Below are 19,718 nucleotides of genomic sequence, written 5' to 3'. Positions count from 1 at the left end.
GTACTGCATGTGCAGGAGCATTAAGGGAGAGCCAAGCTGGCAGCTTTATCAGCCCACGAAGGGCAAACTTTACTTATCCTAACATTTTGACTGGAGAAGGTAACTGGAGCACCTGGAGAAAACCCACACGGGGAGAAAATACTTCATTAATATGGTTGTCACTATAATGTCCTGGCTTCTTTTTCATGTAAATTATTAAGATGCTACATAGTTACAGAGGAATGGAAATAGGAAGCCCAAACCATCTTAAATGTTCCTAAATTATTACATCTGCCACACTGGCAAGAAAACACATGGAACTGAGCTGGCAACCTCATAAATCTCTAAGTACATCCTCTAACAGTGATGTGCTTCATAAATGGAAAGAATGAGACCTTAAGATAATGTACTAACTCCATTCTTCTCTACAGAAGTTGTTATTATTTATTCATTCCAATAAAAGCTTTTGTAGCACATATGATGTTTATTTGAGTTCATACAGGCTGAATACAGCAGTGTCCAGACACAGTCCTGTAAAAATATTCATGTATCCTTCTAACAGGTTTTCAAAGAATACAGTCATCAAGAACAAGGTTTACATCTGAACACCGATAATCTGCTGATCCTGAAACCCATTTTTGACTGTTTTGTAATAATTATAAGATAACTGTTGGCCTATTACTTTTTAATATGCAATGGCCACCATGGCCCTGTGTGTAGTTGTTATAAGGGTGGGCCTGTGGGCAAAATTTAGAAACAGTTGTCCCTCTGAGGAAAGAAAAATGAGTGGGTAAAAGTTAAGACTCTCACTACTGAGCCTCTCCACAACACTAACCACCATTTCTAATGGTTTATGGGGGGGAGCAGTAAATATTGTATTATTTAAAAATGTAACATACAGTTAACTGCATGGCAAAGTCTCATACAGCAGAATAATTGTTCAGTTGACAATTGAGGGTTTTCATTTTAAAATCCCCATTAGTCCACAAAGAGAACTGAGCACAGACACACTAATCTAGTGATCCACAACCAGTGGCTTTCGAGCAACATGTTTCTACCAACCCCTTGGATGTTCCCAATGGCCACAAAGCAGGTGTGTATTTTTGAATTTCTGTTTTGGAGGCAAGTTTTGGTTGCATAAAAAACAGGTGTACTGCCAAACAGAGCCTCTTGTAGCAGCCAGTCCACATAGAGGCTACCCAGGAATATTTTTTATACTTGCATTGCTTCCTGACTCTTTTTACATCTGAATGTGGCTCACGGGTAAAAAAGGTTGGGGACCTCTGCACTAAAACCTTTTGTAGAAGCTTACTCTTCTCTCAGCAGTGTATACTTCTGCAAGGAAACATATGAAATGCACCAGGGTTTTTACACATTCATACATGCAAACATATGAGTCTAGATGTTTTTGGTGAGCTTAAGAAGTCTCTGGATGTCAGGTTCTATACTGATGGTTTGAAATTTTTTGCTGTATCTCTTGAATGGTTCTCCTTCAGGACCTATAAGAAACTTCTCAAAGTTCCAGGAAATGTCAGAACGATGGAGTGGATTCCATACAATGTATCTGGGGTCACTAATAAGGGCTGCAGGCTCATTGTCAGGGGCTGGTAGTTTGTCCTTTAAGTAAGCAAAAACAGGGTGAGTATCTTTTCCATTAACATCACATTTCTGGAACAGGGTGAATCCTGGTTCAAAGCCTTTTCCGGGTCGAACATATTTCAAGGAATTGAGAATCTCTTCATTTTTACAGTTTTCCTATGGATAAATTAAAATGTTGATGTTTATTCAAATTATTAGCAATTTAGTGGTATGACCTTTAAATTTAAAAATCTATTCAACCGTATACAGAAAAAAAGTCTTTATAGGGGATATTATAATTACATAATAACAAGCAAAAAAACCCATAGCAACCATCCAATGGCTTTTACACAGTGGAATAACTATAGAGGAAGCAGGGGAGGTGGGGGAAAGAGGGCCCAGACTGCAGGGTCTGCTTCCTCTATAGTGTTCAATTCTCCCTCCCCGGGGCACTTTTTCTTCTTCTTTTAATTGACGCTCTCGCGCCTGTGCAAGCTTGCGGGGGGGGGGTGTTGTGAATGGGGTGGGTTCTGCTGGGCCTTCTAAAGTTCTTCTGGCTGGGGGGCAGGCACATACTTGCTACACCCTGCTTCTACAGGTATTTAGAATAAGCTAGAAATGTTTATTAGTGAATAGGCATCTAGAGTTTATTGATGAAAATCCCTACCTTCACATCTAAATTTCTCAATACTCAATTCACATGAATGCAGATATCCTTCTTTGGAACTTTTTCTGTTCTGTAATGTCCTTTTTTTTTGTATACTATGGTTTTTTCATTGTGTAATCTTCTTTGACTCTATAACCCATTTAGGATTAGCTGGTGTGGGCTGGCACTGGGTGCTATGATTACATCTATAGTAAATCAATATCAATAAGCAAAATATATATATATAAATATATAAATAAGCATTAGAATAAGGCTTAGAAGGTGGGTATTTTTTATTTTACAGGAAGTACATTCTGACTCATGTAATGCAGATAAAAGTAATTTGCTCAGTAAGCATAAAAAGGCAGTGCACAAAAATATGTACAAATAAAATAAAATGTATTATGTGAAATATCTCCCAGAACATATTATGCAGTGCTATATAAATAAAATTAAATCACAATGTACAGTATAAACCATGCTTTTGGTAGAACATACTTATGTAGCAAACAAACAGATTTGTTCCCCTAAAACTAGGGGGAAATCAATGAGTCCCATTTCGGGGCACTCTTTCACCCCTTTCTCTTTGGCAGGATCCCACTTGTCCTCTGATGCCACCGGGTTTTACAAGGAATTAATACAAAAAGCAAGAAGAGGTTGCATCACGGGAAGAAACAGGAAATGGAATAGGAGCTGTCTGAAAGCCTAAAGATCTGGTGTGGCCCCTTCAAGGACTCAGACTTTTTCAAAGACATTATCATTTTAATCCAGCCCACGAGCATGCTGTATGGCAGATCTTCTTGCTGCATATAAATTATTGCACTGCTATGAACAATTCATTTCATAGATTCTATCTCAAAGGCCATATTCAAAGAAAAGTTAAAGCCTGCTATATAGTTTTTTATTGATCCAATATCTACCTTTAATGATAGCATCACTTACCTGATAGCCAAACTGATTGCACGGGAAACCCAGCACTACAAGCCGTCGTGGATACTTAGTCTGCAGCTCATTCAGCTGGGTATAATCCCTAACTGTGGTATCTCAAAGTGAAGCAACATTTTCTATCAAAACCACTCTTCCCCTAAACACATTGAAATCTACTTTCTCCCCATCTAAGTTTGTAGCATAAAGGTCATAGAAAGACTTTGCTATATAAGCCATTGTTGACTCCAGTTGAATAAGAATGATCTACTGGCGGAACGGATGATTTAAGACCTTTTATTTGGTGATCATGTGACTGTCCTTCAATGATGTCTATCTGACAGGTATACTTTACTGAAAAGAGATATGGGCACGTAACTGATACATCCTTTTGTAAAGAGCAGCAATTGTATCAGCTAAGTCTGTGGCTACCCTTCATAAAAGATGCAAACTGTGGTCCAGATCGTATACATTACATTTTTACAGTACATCGATCTCTGTATTATTTTTAAGTGAAATTTGAACTACAGTATAGCCATTTTGCTAACTTTACTAATAAACACAATTTAGTAAATCATGTTAACTCGATTATGGATACATACAGTAACGTGTTTGTTTTAGTGGGCAATTAAATATATGGTATTTCATAAGATAGGCTTGTAATCCTAGTAAAGATGCAGGCAGCTGAAATTCTTCCTTAAGTAATTCTCCAAATGCTAATTATGCCTGGTTGTATCCAGTTACAGAAAAAAAAAACAGCAGATCGTCAGAGCTTTAAAGTAAAAAGATCGGTTTTGTAAATGCCCCTGTGGGTACAGGAATTTTAAAGGTATGGTAATCTTAACTGCAGTTGTAGGACCCCCTTATTTATTGCACCACTTCATTTTACAATATATTTACAGAAAACAAAGAGAGTGGTCGGTCAAACCCACGCTGAAGAATTGACCAGCTACTATTTTTTCAGCGACTTTGTATAAGAATCTGGAATTAATCTATTGCTGTGAAACTGCTGAATGTGTTTAGGCAGCTCTGGGTGAATGACTGCCATGTAGCATCATAAACAACTGTATTCAGGGTTGGACTGGGCCGGCGGGACACTGGGAAAAAACCCGGTGGGCCCCACCGGCCCAGCCCTACTCTCCACGGCTGCTGAGCATGATCAATAACAGAAAAGAGCAGGTACACGCTGGCAGAGGTGGTTTGTGGCCAGGGGCTGTGGAGGAGGGGCCCCCACCCCCAACCCCACCCCTATTCTGATGATGATTGTATTGCCTTATCCTCTATTATTCATGTAGGTGTTTTCCAAATACTAACATAAATAGAAAAACTATATTTACATATGTTGTATATAATAAGATCCTTTAAAGAGGTTTAACTCCTTTCCCCCCATTGCTAACACCGGCACTTCTCATCTGATCTTAAGGAAAAAGGAGTAGTGGGGCAGGAGAGAGTAGAGCTGGTTTGGCTGTGTAGATCCCAAGGGCCTAGTTTCGTGGGGATGACACTGGTTTACTTTCAAAACACTGAATTTTCAGTGGTGCAGCTGCTCAAAGTTCTAGGTGCGCCATGCATATAATTAGTTTAACCATGCCAATTTTAAGTGATAGCTCAACTTAAAATTAACTTTTTGTATGATGTAGACAGTGTTTTTCTAAGACAATTTTCAGTAGATGCAGTTTTCTGCTGTGCAGCTGCCAGGTTTGGAATTTTAACTTCTCTCTGGTTGCAAGGACTTACTTACCATACCAACCAGGAGGCACTTTGGAGTCATATTGGACTGTGAATAGCAGGTGGCCTGAGTAACAATAAATAGCAATAAAAACTAGGAATAACAATAAAAATGAAGTCACGTTCATTCTGTTTTTTAGCAGTGAACGCCCCACTCCCATTGCAAAACACCCCACCATGTACCAGTTGTAGCCGCCACGAACCGTTCTCCCAAACCCAGGCAGGCACGGAAATGCAGATGGACTGCAACTTGCTGCATCAGGCGGTTCTGTGCAGCACAAAGAATACAGACAATATAGAAAACCATGGGCTGGATTAACTATGTGTCCCTTTGCAGTGGAACACATAACAAAGCCACTGCAAGAGAATGCAGGAAAAAACAGTTGTGTGTAAGAGCCCAGAAAATGTATGCTGTGCTCTAGCTGTAATTTTCTTCAGGCTAGTGACAGACAGAGAGATTAGTCACCCAGCGACAAATCTCCTCTTCTGCGGGCTACTAATCTCCCCTTACTGCCTTCCCGCCAGCTAAAATACGAGTCGCCGGCGGGATTAATTGACATTTCCGAAGTTAGGCAACTTCAGGCGACGTTGGAAATCTGAAGCGATCCCACCGGCGATTCGTATTTTAGCAGGCGGGAATGCAGCACGAGGAGATTCGTCGCCCGGAGAAGAGGAGATTTGTCGCAGGGCGACTAATCTCCCCGTCTGCCACCACCCACCCTAAAGATACAAAGCACACTAAATTCGAATTCTATATTTGTCTGTGTCTTTCTAGTATTATTCCCTTTGTCTGTGTCTTTCTAGTATTATTTGAATATGAATTTTATGCGTTTTACTGTAAACGTATATATTCATGTGTAAAAGCAGTTTAAGGGTAGGGACACACTGGGCGATTTGGGGAGTTTTAGTCGCCTGGCGACTAATCGCCGCGACTTTTCTCCCCGAATGCCTCCCCTCACTCTGCGCCTGGCTAAAATGAAAAATCGCCTGCGCTAATCACACGCGGCGATTCGTTTTCCGAAGTCGCCCGAAGTTTCCTCGTGAGGCAACTTCGGGCGATTTCGGAAAACGATCGCTGCGTGTGATTAGCGCAGGTGATTTTTCATTTTAGCCAGGCGCAGAGCGAGGGGAGGCATTCGGGGAGAAAAGTCGCGGCGATTAGTCGCCAGGCGACTAAAACTCTCCAAATCGCCCAGTGTGTCCCTACCCTAAATGTATGCACATTAATTGAATAGGGATCTGTAATGGTGCTGATAGCTGGGAAGGTGAGAGAGTCTGTTTTCAACAACTGGGTGCCAGACAATCTCAAAATGGATTAGGGGGACAAAAAAAGAGTGACTGCGATTTAGTGCATAGCAGGACTGTAATTACTGTAATTACCACTTAGTCAAAGACAGATGGTAAACTAGACCCATTTTTTGTAAACTAGTCTAAAGGAACTGAAACAAGGCAAACACTCTAAATTAGAAATTAGATTTTTTTATTGTAATGTGCTAGTGGTGGTGTCTATTTATATATTTTATTGTAAGATGTACTGCGATTGTAAGCTCCAGGGGGACATCCTTCCTACTGTGCCTCTAACTACATGGCACTTAATATGTAATAATCAGTGGCGTAACTATAGCGAAATGCTTAGTCTATAGCGCTCTTTTTCTTCTTCTACTAATTGAGGCGCTCAAGCTTGTGCGAGCTTGTGGCAGGGGGGGGTGGCTTTGCGGGTGAGAGAGGCTGCACACCTCCAGGTTTTCTGGCAGGAGGGGGCGGCACACGCTTGTGACACCCCTGGTAATAATCTTTATATATATATATATATACTGAAGTATTCTTAATTGTGCTTGTTTGCCTTATGTGTACTTTACTGTATTGTAAATTGCACCATAGCTGTCAGCTCTCCCTATTTTTGTGGGAGTTAATGTGGCTATTCACAGGCATATTTCCTTTTGTGAAAAGGATGTTTTCAGTTCAATACAAATTATCGTTATCATTCAGACAAAACAACAGTTGATCGGACAGGTATAAAAATTTCCGTTGTGAGACAATGAAATCTGTCAGCGGATGGTACAGACAGATAATCATTGTTAAACTATCATTCACTGCGCATGCCTTTTGGGAAAGTAAACAAAGGGACAGACAGCCATCAGTTAATATAGGTACTCAACTCTCATATCTGCAGTTTCTCGCATGTGGAGGTTGACAGCTCTGTTGTACAGCACTGTGTATGCTAGTAGTGCTATAAAAATAAATGCATACATACAGTACATACATATCTGTTACCAGGGAAGCTTGAAGGGAAGAGGCTGGTACAGTGGTGGTATTGTTAATGAGGAACTGAAATTCTAGTCTGTATATTTGGGTAAATTAGAGAGTGGCACAAATATTATTCCTGTATTGGCCCAAAGGCTTGCTGGGGCCTCTGAAAGCAGCATTCTTACAATATTTTGTTTGCTTTTGTTGTACAAGCTGGTATAAGGGTCCTTACACAAAGGTTGTTTTTCCTGAATCCCCCCCCCCCCGTGGTTAATGGTTCATGTGTTCCGTCACTGGGGACTGCAAGAAGAAGTGCTGTGTATACGGTCCCTTAAACATGTGCATGCAGGATATTTAAATATGAATAGTGAGAATATGCATCACAGTATTGATGTGCATGTTGCCACGAAACCAGTGACTTGCTAATTTACTTATCTCTTCATTGGAAAGGAAAAATCACACATAGTACCCCCAATAGTCATAGGTACTATGGTACAATATCTGTACTAGGGTTGCCAACTTTTCTGGAAAAAAATACCGTCCTTCCTATAAACTTGCCGTTTTTTCCTATTAGTAACATTGGCATCAAGCATAATTTTTACCGGCCAGGCTCTGGAACTAGCACCACAGTTAGGGTTCCCACCTTTTTTGGAATAAAAATACCGGCCTTGCTATATATTTATATTTTTCCCCTATTAATAACATTGGGATCAACCATCATTTTTACCAACCAGGCCTGTAAAATACTGGCCAGGTGGCAACCCTAATCACAGTAGTGATGTGCATGTTGCCACGAAACCAGTGACCCAGCTAATTTACTTATCTCTTCATTGGAAAGCTGAAAGTTTAAACATTCTGCTGAAAAATCACACATAGTACCCTCAATAGTCATAGGTACTTTGGTACAATATCTGTACTAGGGTTGCCACTGGAAAAAAATTCCGTCCTTCCTATATACTTGCCGTTTTTTCCTATTAGTAACATTGGCATCAAGGGTTGCCACCTTTTCTGGAAAAAAATACCGGCCTTCCTATATATTTAACTTTTTTCCCTATTAATAACATTGTGATCAGTCATCATTTTTACCGGCCAGGCCGGTAAAATACCGGCCAGGTGGCAACCCTAGCATCAAGCATAATTTTTACCGGCCAGGCCGGTAAAAATTATGGTTGATCCCAATGTTATTAATAGGAAAAAAAAAAGATGAATATATAGAAAGGCCTGTATTTTTTCCAGAAAAGGTGGCAACCCTGCACTGTACATGGAATGCAATTTGAGACAAATGTGCAGGGCTGGAGTTGTACAAATGGTGCTAGTTCCAGGGTAAGAAAAATGTGAAGGATGTTCAGCTTGCAGCTGTCTATGGGACGGTAAGTGTTGTAGTGAATGAACAGCTGGAGTAGACCAGGCTTGGCACCCCTTATGTGTGTTGTAAATATTACCACCTGTTACACAATTACTCATTCTGTCCAATAGATACTGACTGGGAATGTAGGGTAAGGGTTCTAGCTTCCCTTTCCTGCCATAAAGCCAGCCTTGCAAATGCCCAGCTGCATTGTTAAACTAGTCACTCCCGCTACATTGAGATGCGCCATTTTGAATTTGCGACCACATGCATTGAAAACACCCAGTGCTGAAGATAATATATGCAGAGGCAGATTTCCGACACTGGCTTTTATTAAAAAGAAACGCGTTTACTAACCCAGCAGGGCTGGTAGGTTTTATTTTACACATTTCAACTTAACACCATCTGAACAGCATTCGCTTAGCCAACTCAGTGCTTTAGAAAGATACACATTCGCCATTTTGTGCACGTGCTTCGACGTCACGTACGATCCCTCCCCCCTCCAAATGAATCACACGGTGTTTGTAAAAGCTCCGCCCTATGGGAGCGAGTCATTCGCCCAGACTTCGGCTTCACCGCCATTTTAAGAGCAAAGTAATATCCGCGGACCAATCGCTTTCTTGTCGTAATTGGGCGTAACCCCAATGTCCAGGCCTCTTCCTAAGCACCGCCCACTCGTTCTCCATTTTGTACTGCAGTGTCTTGCGAGCTGCGTCATTTGGCGAGAGATTGGCAGTGGAGAAAGAGGTAGGCTGCCTGTTCGTTTGGGTTCAAGGGATGTCTTCGTCGTTTACGTATTAAAATGTTTCAAGTTCTATGTACATTAAGGACGGGCTTGCGACGTTCAGTCGGTTTTTTGTACATTGTAGCAGTATTTTAAAATTTTTATTGAATTAAATGTAGAAGGGTAAATGTAAGTAATGATTGGGTGCATTGTTTGTTGCAAGACCTATTCTCCCTTAGTTGTAGTCCCAGTACCTACTTCAGCATGTCGGGTCTCCGCCCACAGCCGTGTTTGTCGGCGCCATCTTAGTGGCCATCACCTCATGTGTTTTTTCTATCTTAACACGATCTCTACTTGTGTGTAACAATTGGTTTAACTTATCTAATTAAATGCTTAATTTTTGTTTTAAATATAAGGTTTCCTTTATCGTTAGTGCCAGGGTTTCCTTTATAATTCCTGCCAGTGCCTCTCAGAGGCCTTTTATCTGTAATGGCACAAGGATACCCCACTCCCCTCCCCCCCCAAAAAAAAATCTTAAATCAGTATCTTTATATATTTGCATTAATGTGTGCCTGGTGTTCTATATTGTATGATCTCAACGCTTTTCCTATTTTTTTTTCAAGGTTTTTGTTTTAAATCCATTGAACCATGAGTGGCTGCAGGGTATTTATTGGCAGGCTTAACCCAGCTGCCAGGGAGAAAGACGTGGAGCGCTTCTTCAAGGGTTATGGGCGTATCAGAGATATTGACTTGAAAAGAGGCTTTGGATTTGTGGTAAGTGGTCGTCTGTAAGCCTGATGAGATTTGTTGGTGATTGCATATAACCCCCTTCCCCTTATAACAAGAACTCATTCATCTGTGCTTTACATTATATTTGCATTACAGAGATACTCTTAAAGGAGATTGCAACCATTTTCCAAAAACCCCCACCCCACGTAGACCCGCCCAGCCTAGCTGCCCCCCTCCGTAATGCCCATAATACTTGCCCCCTCAGAACAGATTTGGACATTGGAGTTCACTGCAGCCACCTTCCGTGCACTTTCTGTCTGTTTCAGTGCATGCGCAGTTGTCGCAAACTGGTAAATTACCCCGCCTGCGCTGCTTAGCCAGTCTCCCACTCATCTTACATAAGACCCGGAAGGTGGCTGTGGTGAAGCTTAAAAACAAATCCATTTAAATCTAACGTTTGGAAGCTGTTAATGTAGTTTTCAAGCCCACTGAATGAGCTCCAGTCAAAATGTGGGGTGTATCTTCCCTTTAAAGGACATCCGTGGTGCATGTACATTAATCACTTAAGAATTATTCTGTATGCACCAATTTAGGGTGGCACACAAAATAATGGGAAGAAACAACATGATGGCACAAAGCTGCCAAAGTGCTTTCTCTCTCTCTCCCACCCCCCTAATAGTGTTTGTGCCCCTGAGTAAGAGTTAAGTGGTTAGTTACTAGGGGTGCTTAATTGTAGTAGTCTATTCTCATTTGTTTAGACACATGCACAGTTTCATGTTATATGGATATATAGATATAATCTCCCACAGTACTTGGTTTTCTATTCTAGTAATATAATCTTAATGCTTGTTTACGTTAAATTATGCAGGACTAGTAGATCAAACTAAATTGTCTTTTTTTTTTTTAAGTAAAGGTATACTGTACTAGAGCTCACCATAGACATGCAAGTTAAATTAGGCTTCATCAAACAAACTTCTATTCCAATCTTCCAACCTTCAACTATCCATTCAGATTAAAATAAAGTAGTTAAGAGAACAAATTACTCTACTCCGGCCATTAATTGACATTCAGCAATCGTAAAAGTTGTGCTGGACAAATTGTAGTGGCAGTCTCCCATTGATATCGTCAGATAGGCAATACATGCTCATATATTATTGGTAGGCGATCTTTTAACCTGTCAGATTGACTGGACGACCGACATGGCATGAAAATTGTCTGGACACTTAACACAGTGCGAAAATCATACAAATCTTTTTCATACGATTGTATCTTTGTGTCTATGGCCAGCAGAAGATTTATGCAGCTTGTCTCATATTTCAACTTATATTTGTGTTTTTTTTTGTTTTTCTGCAGGAGTTTGATGATCCCAGAGATGCGGAAGATGCAGTCTATGAGCTTGATGGCAAAGAGCTGTGTAATGAGAGGTAAGTTTTCATTTTGGTGGTTTAACCATGGTTTGTTTGTTTATTTCTTGGTTTTAACCATTTTTTTTTTTTTTTTTATAATTTTAAAATCAGAGTTACAATTGAACATGCTCGTCTCCGGTCTCGAGGTGGTGGTCCAAGGGGAATGGGCAGAGGAAGATACAATGACCGTTTCAGTAGTCGGCGACCCCGTGGTGATAGAAGGTAAGTGTTTTGTCATTGCTGCAGTTCCCAGACGCAAAAGACCACCCAAAACCAACTGAAGTGTTGAAATATTAACAACCCCTAAACTGGGAAATTTATGGCTTTTTTTTTTTTTTTCTGTAGTGCTCCACCCATAAGGACTGAGAATCGTCTTATAGTAGAAAATCTGTCTTCAAGAGTCAGCTGGCAGGTTTGTCTACCAGTAATATTGCATGGGGTGTTATGTATAAAAGTGTACAGAATGAAATCTATTTTTCTTAATGGCTAAATGGGTTTTAGCACTGTGGGTAATGGGAGTCATTTTGTTTTATCTTAATTTTAACCAAATATTAAAACCTTTATTTGCCAGCCTATCTGTGTGTCGTTGGCCTTGTAACGAGGAGCGCCTGTTGGTTATCGCTCTGTCTTGGTCACTTTTGGTTGGGCCGGGTTGAATTTGCCAGTCAGCTCCTACATTGAGTTTGCCATCTAGATCGGTTGCTGGTCTAGACATTACCGCAGCACTTCCTTAAAGTGCCAGGTTGCAGCGACCCCCTGAGAGTTACCAAGATCTGATGCTTAAGTTGGGAGCTCTTCCTCCTGTAAAGATTCCGAATAAGAGGTCGTGATGGCAGAGTTGAAAAATACGCACATTAGGTGGTCGTTGGAATCCTGGTCGCAATAAAGTCCTTGCTAACTCAACAAGAATAGAAAATGATGCCCATCGTCCATAGTCCTTATAGGGAGGGTCGTTCGATTTAAAGGCTTCCATCACTTGGGTAGCCCACAAGTGGGTGGTGAAGAGCCAGTCGGGCTTGTGTCGTGACGGTATCTCCGATCGCTTAATGCAATTTGATTGACTAGCCTAGGGAGTTGTAATTGAAGGTAATGTAATCTATCCTTTTTAATGATGTTTGGGCACCAAATAACCTTTGTAAAGCGTATCTCTTATTTCATGGATTTATGTAAAGCCTGTATTCCCATAGTTACACACTGCTTTCTGCTTTATTTTGGCAGATGGCATTTCCACTTGTGCCCAATTCTAGACTTCCTTTACTGAAGCTTGATTGGCGAAATTACCGTCAGCCCTCCTGTCTAACGCATTGCATTCTTTTCAGTGTTCTCTACACATCAATGTTTGCATGTTCATTAAGTATCTTCTCATATTAGGATTTGAAAGATTTCATGAGACAAGCTGGAGAAGTTACGTTTGCAGATGCACACCGACCAAAGCTTAATGAAGGGTAATATAGCTTTTTCCCCCCTTTTTTTTTTTTTTTTTTTTTTTTTTTTTATATATATTGGGTATATCCCAAACATGGGGGGCCAACTCAATATGATGGGACTGAATCCGCAAGCTAATTCTATATTATATCTAACGCTAATAGTGGCCCAGCTTTCCATTGTGTGGGTTGGATTATACTGTGCATAAGAACAGTTCTTTTCTTGCCCTTTCATAACTTTGCTAATTTACTTTGCTTTTTTTTTTTTTTTTAGGGTTGTTGAATTTGCATCCTACAGTGATTTAAAAAATGCCATTGAAAAACTTTCTGGGAAGGAGATTAATGGCAGAAAGATAAAACTAATTGAAGGAAATAAAAGACACAGGTATGTATTTTTTTTTTATTTTTAAGATGGGTTAACTTGTAAGTGCAATCGATGTCTTGCTGTTCAGGTGGGAGGGGCATTCATAAAGCTTTTCTGTGAAGAGCAATGTTTGCTTTACCGTTCCCCCCTCCCCAACATGTTTGTATGGCCTGATAAATTATTAAGGGTGTAGCCATTTTGTGGCAACGTAATAACTTCAAGTTGTGTGCAAAACTCTACCACCAAAAATCCACAAGAGCAGGAATTGCTGGTTAGTTCTAGGTCTGTTATACAACCGGACGTTGCCTTAGATTCAGTTTATTTTCTCTTCCATTAGAAAGTCTGTGGCCAAATTGCATGTGGTGAAATTTTCTAGGCTTTGCTACTGTGTAATGTGCTATTTTTTGGGTTTGCTTTATTTAGTCGGTCAAGGAGCAGATCACGTTCCCGCAGCAGAAGTTCATCCAGGTCCCGAAGCCGCTCCCGCTCCAGAAGCCGAAAGTCTTACAGCCGATCTCGTAGCCGCAGCCGCACTCCCCGCAGCAACCGTAGCAAATCCAGGTCTGTGAGTAGGTCGCCTGTTCCTGAAAAGAGCCAGAAATCAAGAAGCCCATCCAAATCGCCTGCATCTGTCGACAGACAGAAATCACGGTCAAGATCTCGATCTCGATCCAGATCTCGATCTGCTGATAGCAGAAACTGAACTTATTCCCCCCCACACACACTTTCCCTTTTTGAAAGACATACTTGCTCACTTCTGTGGTAAGTATTTGTCATGGATTATAGGCAGGATGGTATCTTAATTTTTTTTTTTTTTAACTTTCTCCTTCACCAATCCTGTCGGACCACCAACAAGCTGAAGCTGCTGGGACAGTTTTGATTACACTTCCTGCTTTAGTCCAAATTGTATAGTTTGTGTAATAAAGGCTAATTTGTGCTTAGGCCTTATTTGTAAGAACCAAGATCAGGTGTGTAAATTGTTGGCTGTATATAGGCATTGTTGTTTGTGTAAACCCACCTCCCCCCCGGGATCTTTTTCCCTCTTGTTCTATGAAAATGTTACCAATAAAAGAAATGAAATTCTGAGCCTTGAGTGTGTACATATCTGCATTTCACAACCATACTAAAGGGGATCTCGTTTGGCACCCTCCAATACAAATGTATCACCAGAAATCTGGTTTCACTACATGCAGGGTTTGTGCCCGTCTGTTTTGTTTGTACTGGAGTCTGAGTTCGCGCTAACTCATCTGCTGGGAAAGATATTCTTCCCCCCCCCCCCCACCAAAGAAATATTTTTTTTTTTTAAGATGGGGTCAGTGATCTAAGTCAGAAGAAGGCATATTCTGTCCTCCAATAAAGACACTGAGCTTGGAGTCTGTAGATTTTACTGGATAGGCAAGTGGAATAGAGAGGTGAAACTAACAAAATACAAGTGTTTGCTATGAACAGTAATGTAAACATGCATAAGTACGCAACTACAACATTAATGGGCTCAAAATGTCTGCAGCAGTGTCTCTGAGGTGCTTTAAGCTGTAGAGGTGGCTTAAAGTAAGTTAAAGGGATACTGTCATGGGAAAAACATTTATTTCAAAATGTTAATTGTGCTGCTCCAGCAGAATTCTGCACTGAAATCCAGTTCTCAAAAGGGCAAACAGATTTTTTTTTTTTATATTCAATTTTGAAATCTCACATGGGGCTAGACATATTGTCAATTTCCCAGCTGCCCAAAGTCATGCATTTTTAAAAGTTTTCCCATGACAATATCCCTTTAAATTTCATTTGCTTACCAGCGATGCTACCGTAAAGGGAGAATGAAAAACTGCTTCTTCCACAACATGGACTGTAAAATGGAGTCTTGGCTTCCACAAGGCACTGCTGGGTCACATGGTAGAACTTCGGCAGCCAGATAAGTCCAAATGAAATTCTTCCATAAGCCATATTGAAGTTCAGAATAAATATATGAAATAGCCTTGCGTAATTACAGCAAGCATCAAATGTGAGCAATGCCATGTAGCAGCATGATAACCACTTGTGCTGGAGACATGACATAATTAAACTAAAAAAAAAAAAGTAAGGCCAATTGAGAAGTTGCTTAGAATTAGCTGTTTTATATATAATGTTAACTTTAAGGTGAGCCACCCCTTTAAAGGAGAATTTAAGTTTAACTAAAGAAGTAGCTACAAATGTTGCACATTATGTTTTAGGCTTCTGTACCAGCCCAAGGCAACCACAGCCCTTTAACAGTAAAGAGCTGTGTCTCCAAAGATGCCCCAGTAGCTCCCCATCTTCTTTTCTGCTGATTCACTGCACATGCTCTGTGCTGCTGTCACTTACTGAGCTTAGGGAGCCACTCACAATATACAGTACACATAGAATAGAAATGTCACAATAGAAGGCTGATATAGATAAGTACTACATGGCAGCACAGAAACCAGTGCATCTTGCACCAGGATTTAATAATCAGCCCTGTAGCATCAGCTTATATTACAGGCCAACCTCTGACTGTAGCAGACACTTTCCAAGATGGTGACCCTCTGTGATAAATTTGAAGTCCTGGATCATTGCTGCTATTGACAAGCTGAAACTTTAGGCTGGTGCAATAAGTTCAGTATATGAAAAATGGCATTTTTAGCTGTATTCATTTTAGGGTTTAGTTCTCCTCAATATAGTGATCAATACCAAGTCCAAAATACTGTTCCTTTGGGGCAAAGAGACAAAATACAGACTAGGCTAAACAACCAAAGGGAAATTATGTGGTCATTGGATAGTTTTACAAATTCTGCAAAAAGATACAATACAAAGTATCAACACATCAAAACATCATGGTGGCAATGTAACAGAATTATTTAGTGAGCTTTTATGAGCAAAGTTTTGCTCTAGGACTAGGGATGGGCGAAATTGACCCGTTTCGTTTCGGCAAAAATTTGCCGCCTGCGAAGTGACGCCGATGCCCATTAAGGTCTACGCACGTCTTTTTATTTTGATGCACAACACCATACAAGTTATGGGTGTCATTTTTTCCGCAAAACAAGGCGAAAAAAATCGCCCATCCCTATCTAGGACTCCAGAGAAAGAGTTTGTAGTACAGAGGGTTGTGCATGTTACACTGTTGTCTAGGGATGGGATTTGCTGTCAAACATTAGTACACCACATAATAAATCTCCCCCCATAGTGACTATTTAAAGGAAACATGGTTTAGAAATGGGTAATATCTTCATCACGAGCACGTGTACTTTCATTAAACAATTTAAAAAAGGCTATATGGCACAAGTTAAATAATGGATAACAGATAAAACCATTATGTTCTACAGAGCTTATCTGCTGTGTAACTTGAGGCTTTTCTTTTTTGAATGGCTGCCCCCATTACTACACAGCATCTTATTTATATGAGCTATAGTAGTGTTTCTGAAGCAAACAGCAACCGGTGCAGGGAACAGTACATAATTTGTTTATTACTTTAAAATACTGTTGATGTTACTGGTCCTTTAAGTTAACATTTAGTATGCTATTAGGGTTGCCACCTTTCACTGCCTCTAGGTCCAGGCAGGGCAGACCAATGATGTAGCAGAGATTGGCCAGTGACGCTGTGGCCGCGTCAATCTCAGGGAAAGAGTTATCCTAATTTGGAAAACCAGGCAGGCGGATTGGACCTGAACAGCCCTTCAAAAACCGGGCCACCCAGGTGCAAACCAGACAGGTGGCAACCCTATATGTTATATGTCATAGAATGGCTAATTATAAGCAACTTTTTAATCGGCCTTCATTTTTTCTTTTTCATTGTTTTTGCATTATTTGGAGCCTTCTTCTGACTCTCTCCAACTTTCAAATGGGGGTCATTGACTCCATCTAAAAAAACAAATGCCCTGCAAGCCTGCAAATGTCTTCATCCTTTTATTCATATTCCAGTATCTTATTCATATCAATGCATGGTTGCTAGGGTAATTTGGACCCTAGCAACCAGTTTTTGAAAATTGCAAACTAACGAGCCGCTGATTTAAAAGCTAAATAACTCAAAAACCACAAATAATAGGAAAGGATAGCCTATGGTAAATTGACTCAGATTAACACTCTCTAAGGGGCAGATTTATCAAGGGTCAAATTTCGAAGTGTAAAAAACTTCGGAATTTGACCATCGAATTGCATCACTTCGATATTCGAAGTCCAAACTTTTTTTTATCGAATTTGGTCATATTCGGTCAAAGTAAAATCGTTTGATCGTACGATGAAATACTTCGAATCGAACAATTTGAGCGATTTAATCGATCGATCGAGCAATTTTATTTCAACTTCTAAAAACTTGGGTTCTAGGAGGTCCCCATAGGCTAACATAGCAATTCGGCAGGATTGAGGTGGCGAAGTGTCGAAGTCAAACTTTTTTAAAGAGACAGTACGAACTATTTTTTGGGTATTTCGACCATCGAATAGGCCTAAATTCGAATTGAAGTTAAAAAGTTCGACTTCGAAAATCGACGTTTTTAACTCCGAAAATTCACTTCGACCCTTAGTAAATGTGCCCCTATAAGTTAACTCAAAAGAAAGAAAACACAACTTTTTGCTATCCTTGGTAAAGTGCCTGTACGCTCCTATCAGCTCTCTGATGTGCCTGCACCTGGAGCCACTGAGTCAGCCAAGGCGCAGACACATGGAGCAGATTTCACAGCTACAATAGATACTTGCTTGTTCTGAGGCTAAAATATGCCCTTTGTGCCTTCACCCTGGCCAAAACTGTGATGTTATGGGACACAGGTAGCGGTGAGTTAAAATTTCGCTCTGATCTGGCCTCAATGCCCCTAGTAGCTCTGCATGGTTGATGGAGCCGGCTGCCCCCAAATGTGCCGCGTCTAGAGCTTCAGGGTGAGTTTAACCTGCAGTTGTATTTCTACCTCCCTCTTTTCTTCAAAAAGAGCTGCCATATTCTAATACTGTTTATTCAGTGACTCTGTGAAGGAGACAGTTTGACAAAAAAAAGAGACAAGCGTCATTAGAAAGAAAATAAGAGTGGCACTAGCATTTGAAAGCCTGTGATAATCCTGCTGTCAAGAACAAAAGACTGTTAAGAATGTTTAGAAATTATGCTACTAGAGATCTGAGTAAGACTTCAGTGGCTACTCCTGTTATTCCCCCCAAAAATGCTTCTGATAGAATTTCTACATCATCGCTTTGGCCAGTTGATTAAACTACAATTAGGCAGCAGGTTAGAAAGGCTTTTTTGAAAAGTTTCAAAGCTCCCCCTAGTGGTAAAGATCCAATTTCTTCTGCTCATTCCCAGATTGTTGTATCTTCAGAGGATGAAGTGTTCCTTTTCTGAGGAAGATTCTAAAGTTGTTTTTGAAACAAAGCTTGTTCCCTCTTTAATTAAAGTGGTCAGAAGAACTCTGAATTTGGAAATGCCTCAGTCCGTGTCTTCTGCTTTTTCTCAGTTTTCTAAAAAAAAGAAACCTGTGTTCCCTTTACACCCTGACATTAGAGATGATGAACCAGGAGTGGACCAAGGGCTCCAAGAAAACTCCCGTGGAAACAAAGATTGTGTCTTTGTACCCCTTTGATCTAGAAGATATGGAGATTTGGGAGGTTGATGACGTGCCAGAAAGAGGCATGAAACGCGTCAGGTGACCTAACATGTCATAGGGTAGGAGTACATCTGAAATGGATGCCTGTTTGTTGTTTTAATCACCCCAATAAAGCTGGATAATTGATTTTACTCCATAGGTGTGGAATGGTTTTCTCAACCACTAAATCCCCTACATACAAGACTTCTGGTATCCCCTGCTCAAGCGATCCAACTACTTTTAATGGAAGGTCTAATAGCTCAGGGTCCTTATCTTCACTCAGATCTGACAAGTCTCAATTCTGCAGCTTGGAGGTTGAGAAGTCCAGACTGAAAACACAGGGCTGTTCTGATCAGGTGGTCAATACCCTTAGCAAAGCAAGAAGACCTGGAATTGCTACCACTTACCATAAAATCTGGTATTGGTTCTCCTTTTGGCCAATTAGTAAAACCATAACCCATTACCACCTTCTACACCTATGATCCTGGACTTTCTAAAATCATGTTTGTAGTACAGATTGAGACTAAGTTCTCTGAGGGTTCAGCCATGTCAGCAGTCCTAGGCAGGCTGAAGATCCATTAGTTGCACAATTTTTTCAAACATGTTGTCAGGATTAAGCCTCCTATTAGAAAATCTTCACCTCTGTGGGATTTGCCGTTGGTGCTTCAAGGTCTTTCTTTCCCTCGTTTTGAACCTATTGAGAAGCTTTATTTTTGGTGGTTATCCCTGAAGACAGTTTTCTTGGTGGCCTTGACATCAGCCAGGAGAATAGGAGAATTACAGGCTATATCGGTGGTGCAAATGTATACTGTCTTCCATGAGGAGAAGGTAGTCTTGAGGCCAATCCCTTCCTTCTTTCCGAAAGATGTCTCAAGTTTTCATCTTAATGAACCAATAGTTTTACCATCAATGAGGAGAACACGTTAGATGTTAAGAGATGCCTCAAAGTTTATATTGAGAGAACTAAGTCATTGAGAAAATCGCAAAGACTCTTCATCATACCAGCAGGTGCAATAAAAAGTGAGGCTGCAGGTATGGCGACTTTGAGTAGTTGGATTGTAACGATCATCAGTCC

General features: G+C 40.5%; 2 protein-coding genes across 2 annotated transcripts; one reads left to right on the top strand and one right to left on the bottom strand.

The window, feature by feature from the left end:
* Window positions 1-443: 443 nt before the first annotated feature.
* On the bottom strand, window positions 444-3,399 carry gpx2.L (glutathione peroxidase 2 L homeolog). The gene is made up of 2 exons (NM_001353539.2): window positions 3,146-3,399; window positions 444-1,734 (listed from the first exon to the last, which is right to left on the bottom strand). Exons 1-2 carry the CDS (start codon window positions 3,365-3,367, stop codon window positions 1,378-1,380), a joined length of 579 nt encoding a protein of 192 aa, NP_001340468.1. The 5' UTR covers window positions 3,368-3,399; the 3' UTR covers window positions 444-1,377.
* Window positions 3,400-9,041: 5,642 nt separating this feature from the next.
* srsf5.L (serine/arginine-rich splicing factor 5 L homeolog) lies at window positions 9,042-14,180 on the top strand. The gene is made up of 8 exons (XM_018231109.2): window positions 9,042-9,194; window positions 9,795-9,945; window positions 11,254-11,324; window positions 11,418-11,528; window positions 11,652-11,718; window positions 12,678-12,751; window positions 13,005-13,115; window positions 13,518-14,180. Exons 2-8 carry the CDS (start codon window positions 9,820-9,822, stop codon window positions 13,795-13,797), a joined length of 840 nt encoding a protein of 279 aa, XP_018086598.1. The 5' UTR covers window positions 9,042-9,194; window positions 9,795-9,819; the 3' UTR covers window positions 13,798-14,180.
* The last annotated feature ends 5,538 nt before the right edge of the window (window positions 14,181-19,718 follow it).

The sequence above is a fragment of the Xenopus laevis genome, chromosome 8L, assembly GCF_017654675.1.
Source record: "Xenopus laevis strain J_2021 chromosome 8L, Xenopus_laevis_v10.1, whole genome shotgun sequence".
Classification (NCBI taxonomy): Eukaryota; Metazoa; Chordata; class Amphibia; order Anura; family Pipidae; genus Xenopus; species Xenopus laevis.
The sequence above is the reverse complement of the archived record's forward strand: the minus strand, read 5'-3'. Positions and strand labels throughout refer to the sequence as shown.

Excerpts from the sequence above, each read along its gene's own strand:
- srsf5.L (XM_018231109.2), top strand. The coding sequence starts at position 9,820 with ATGAGTGGCTGCAGGGTATTTATTGGCAGGCTTAACCCAGCTGCCAGG. Across the intron at positions 9,946-11,253 it reads AAAGAGGCTTTGGATTTGTG|GAGTTTGATGATCCCAGAGA; the intron begins GTAAGTGGTCGT and ends GTTTTTCTGCAG. Across the intron at positions 13,116-13,517 it reads GAAGGAAATAAAAGACACAG|TCGGTCAAGGAGCAGATCAC; the intron begins GTATGTATTTTT and ends TGCTTTATTTAG.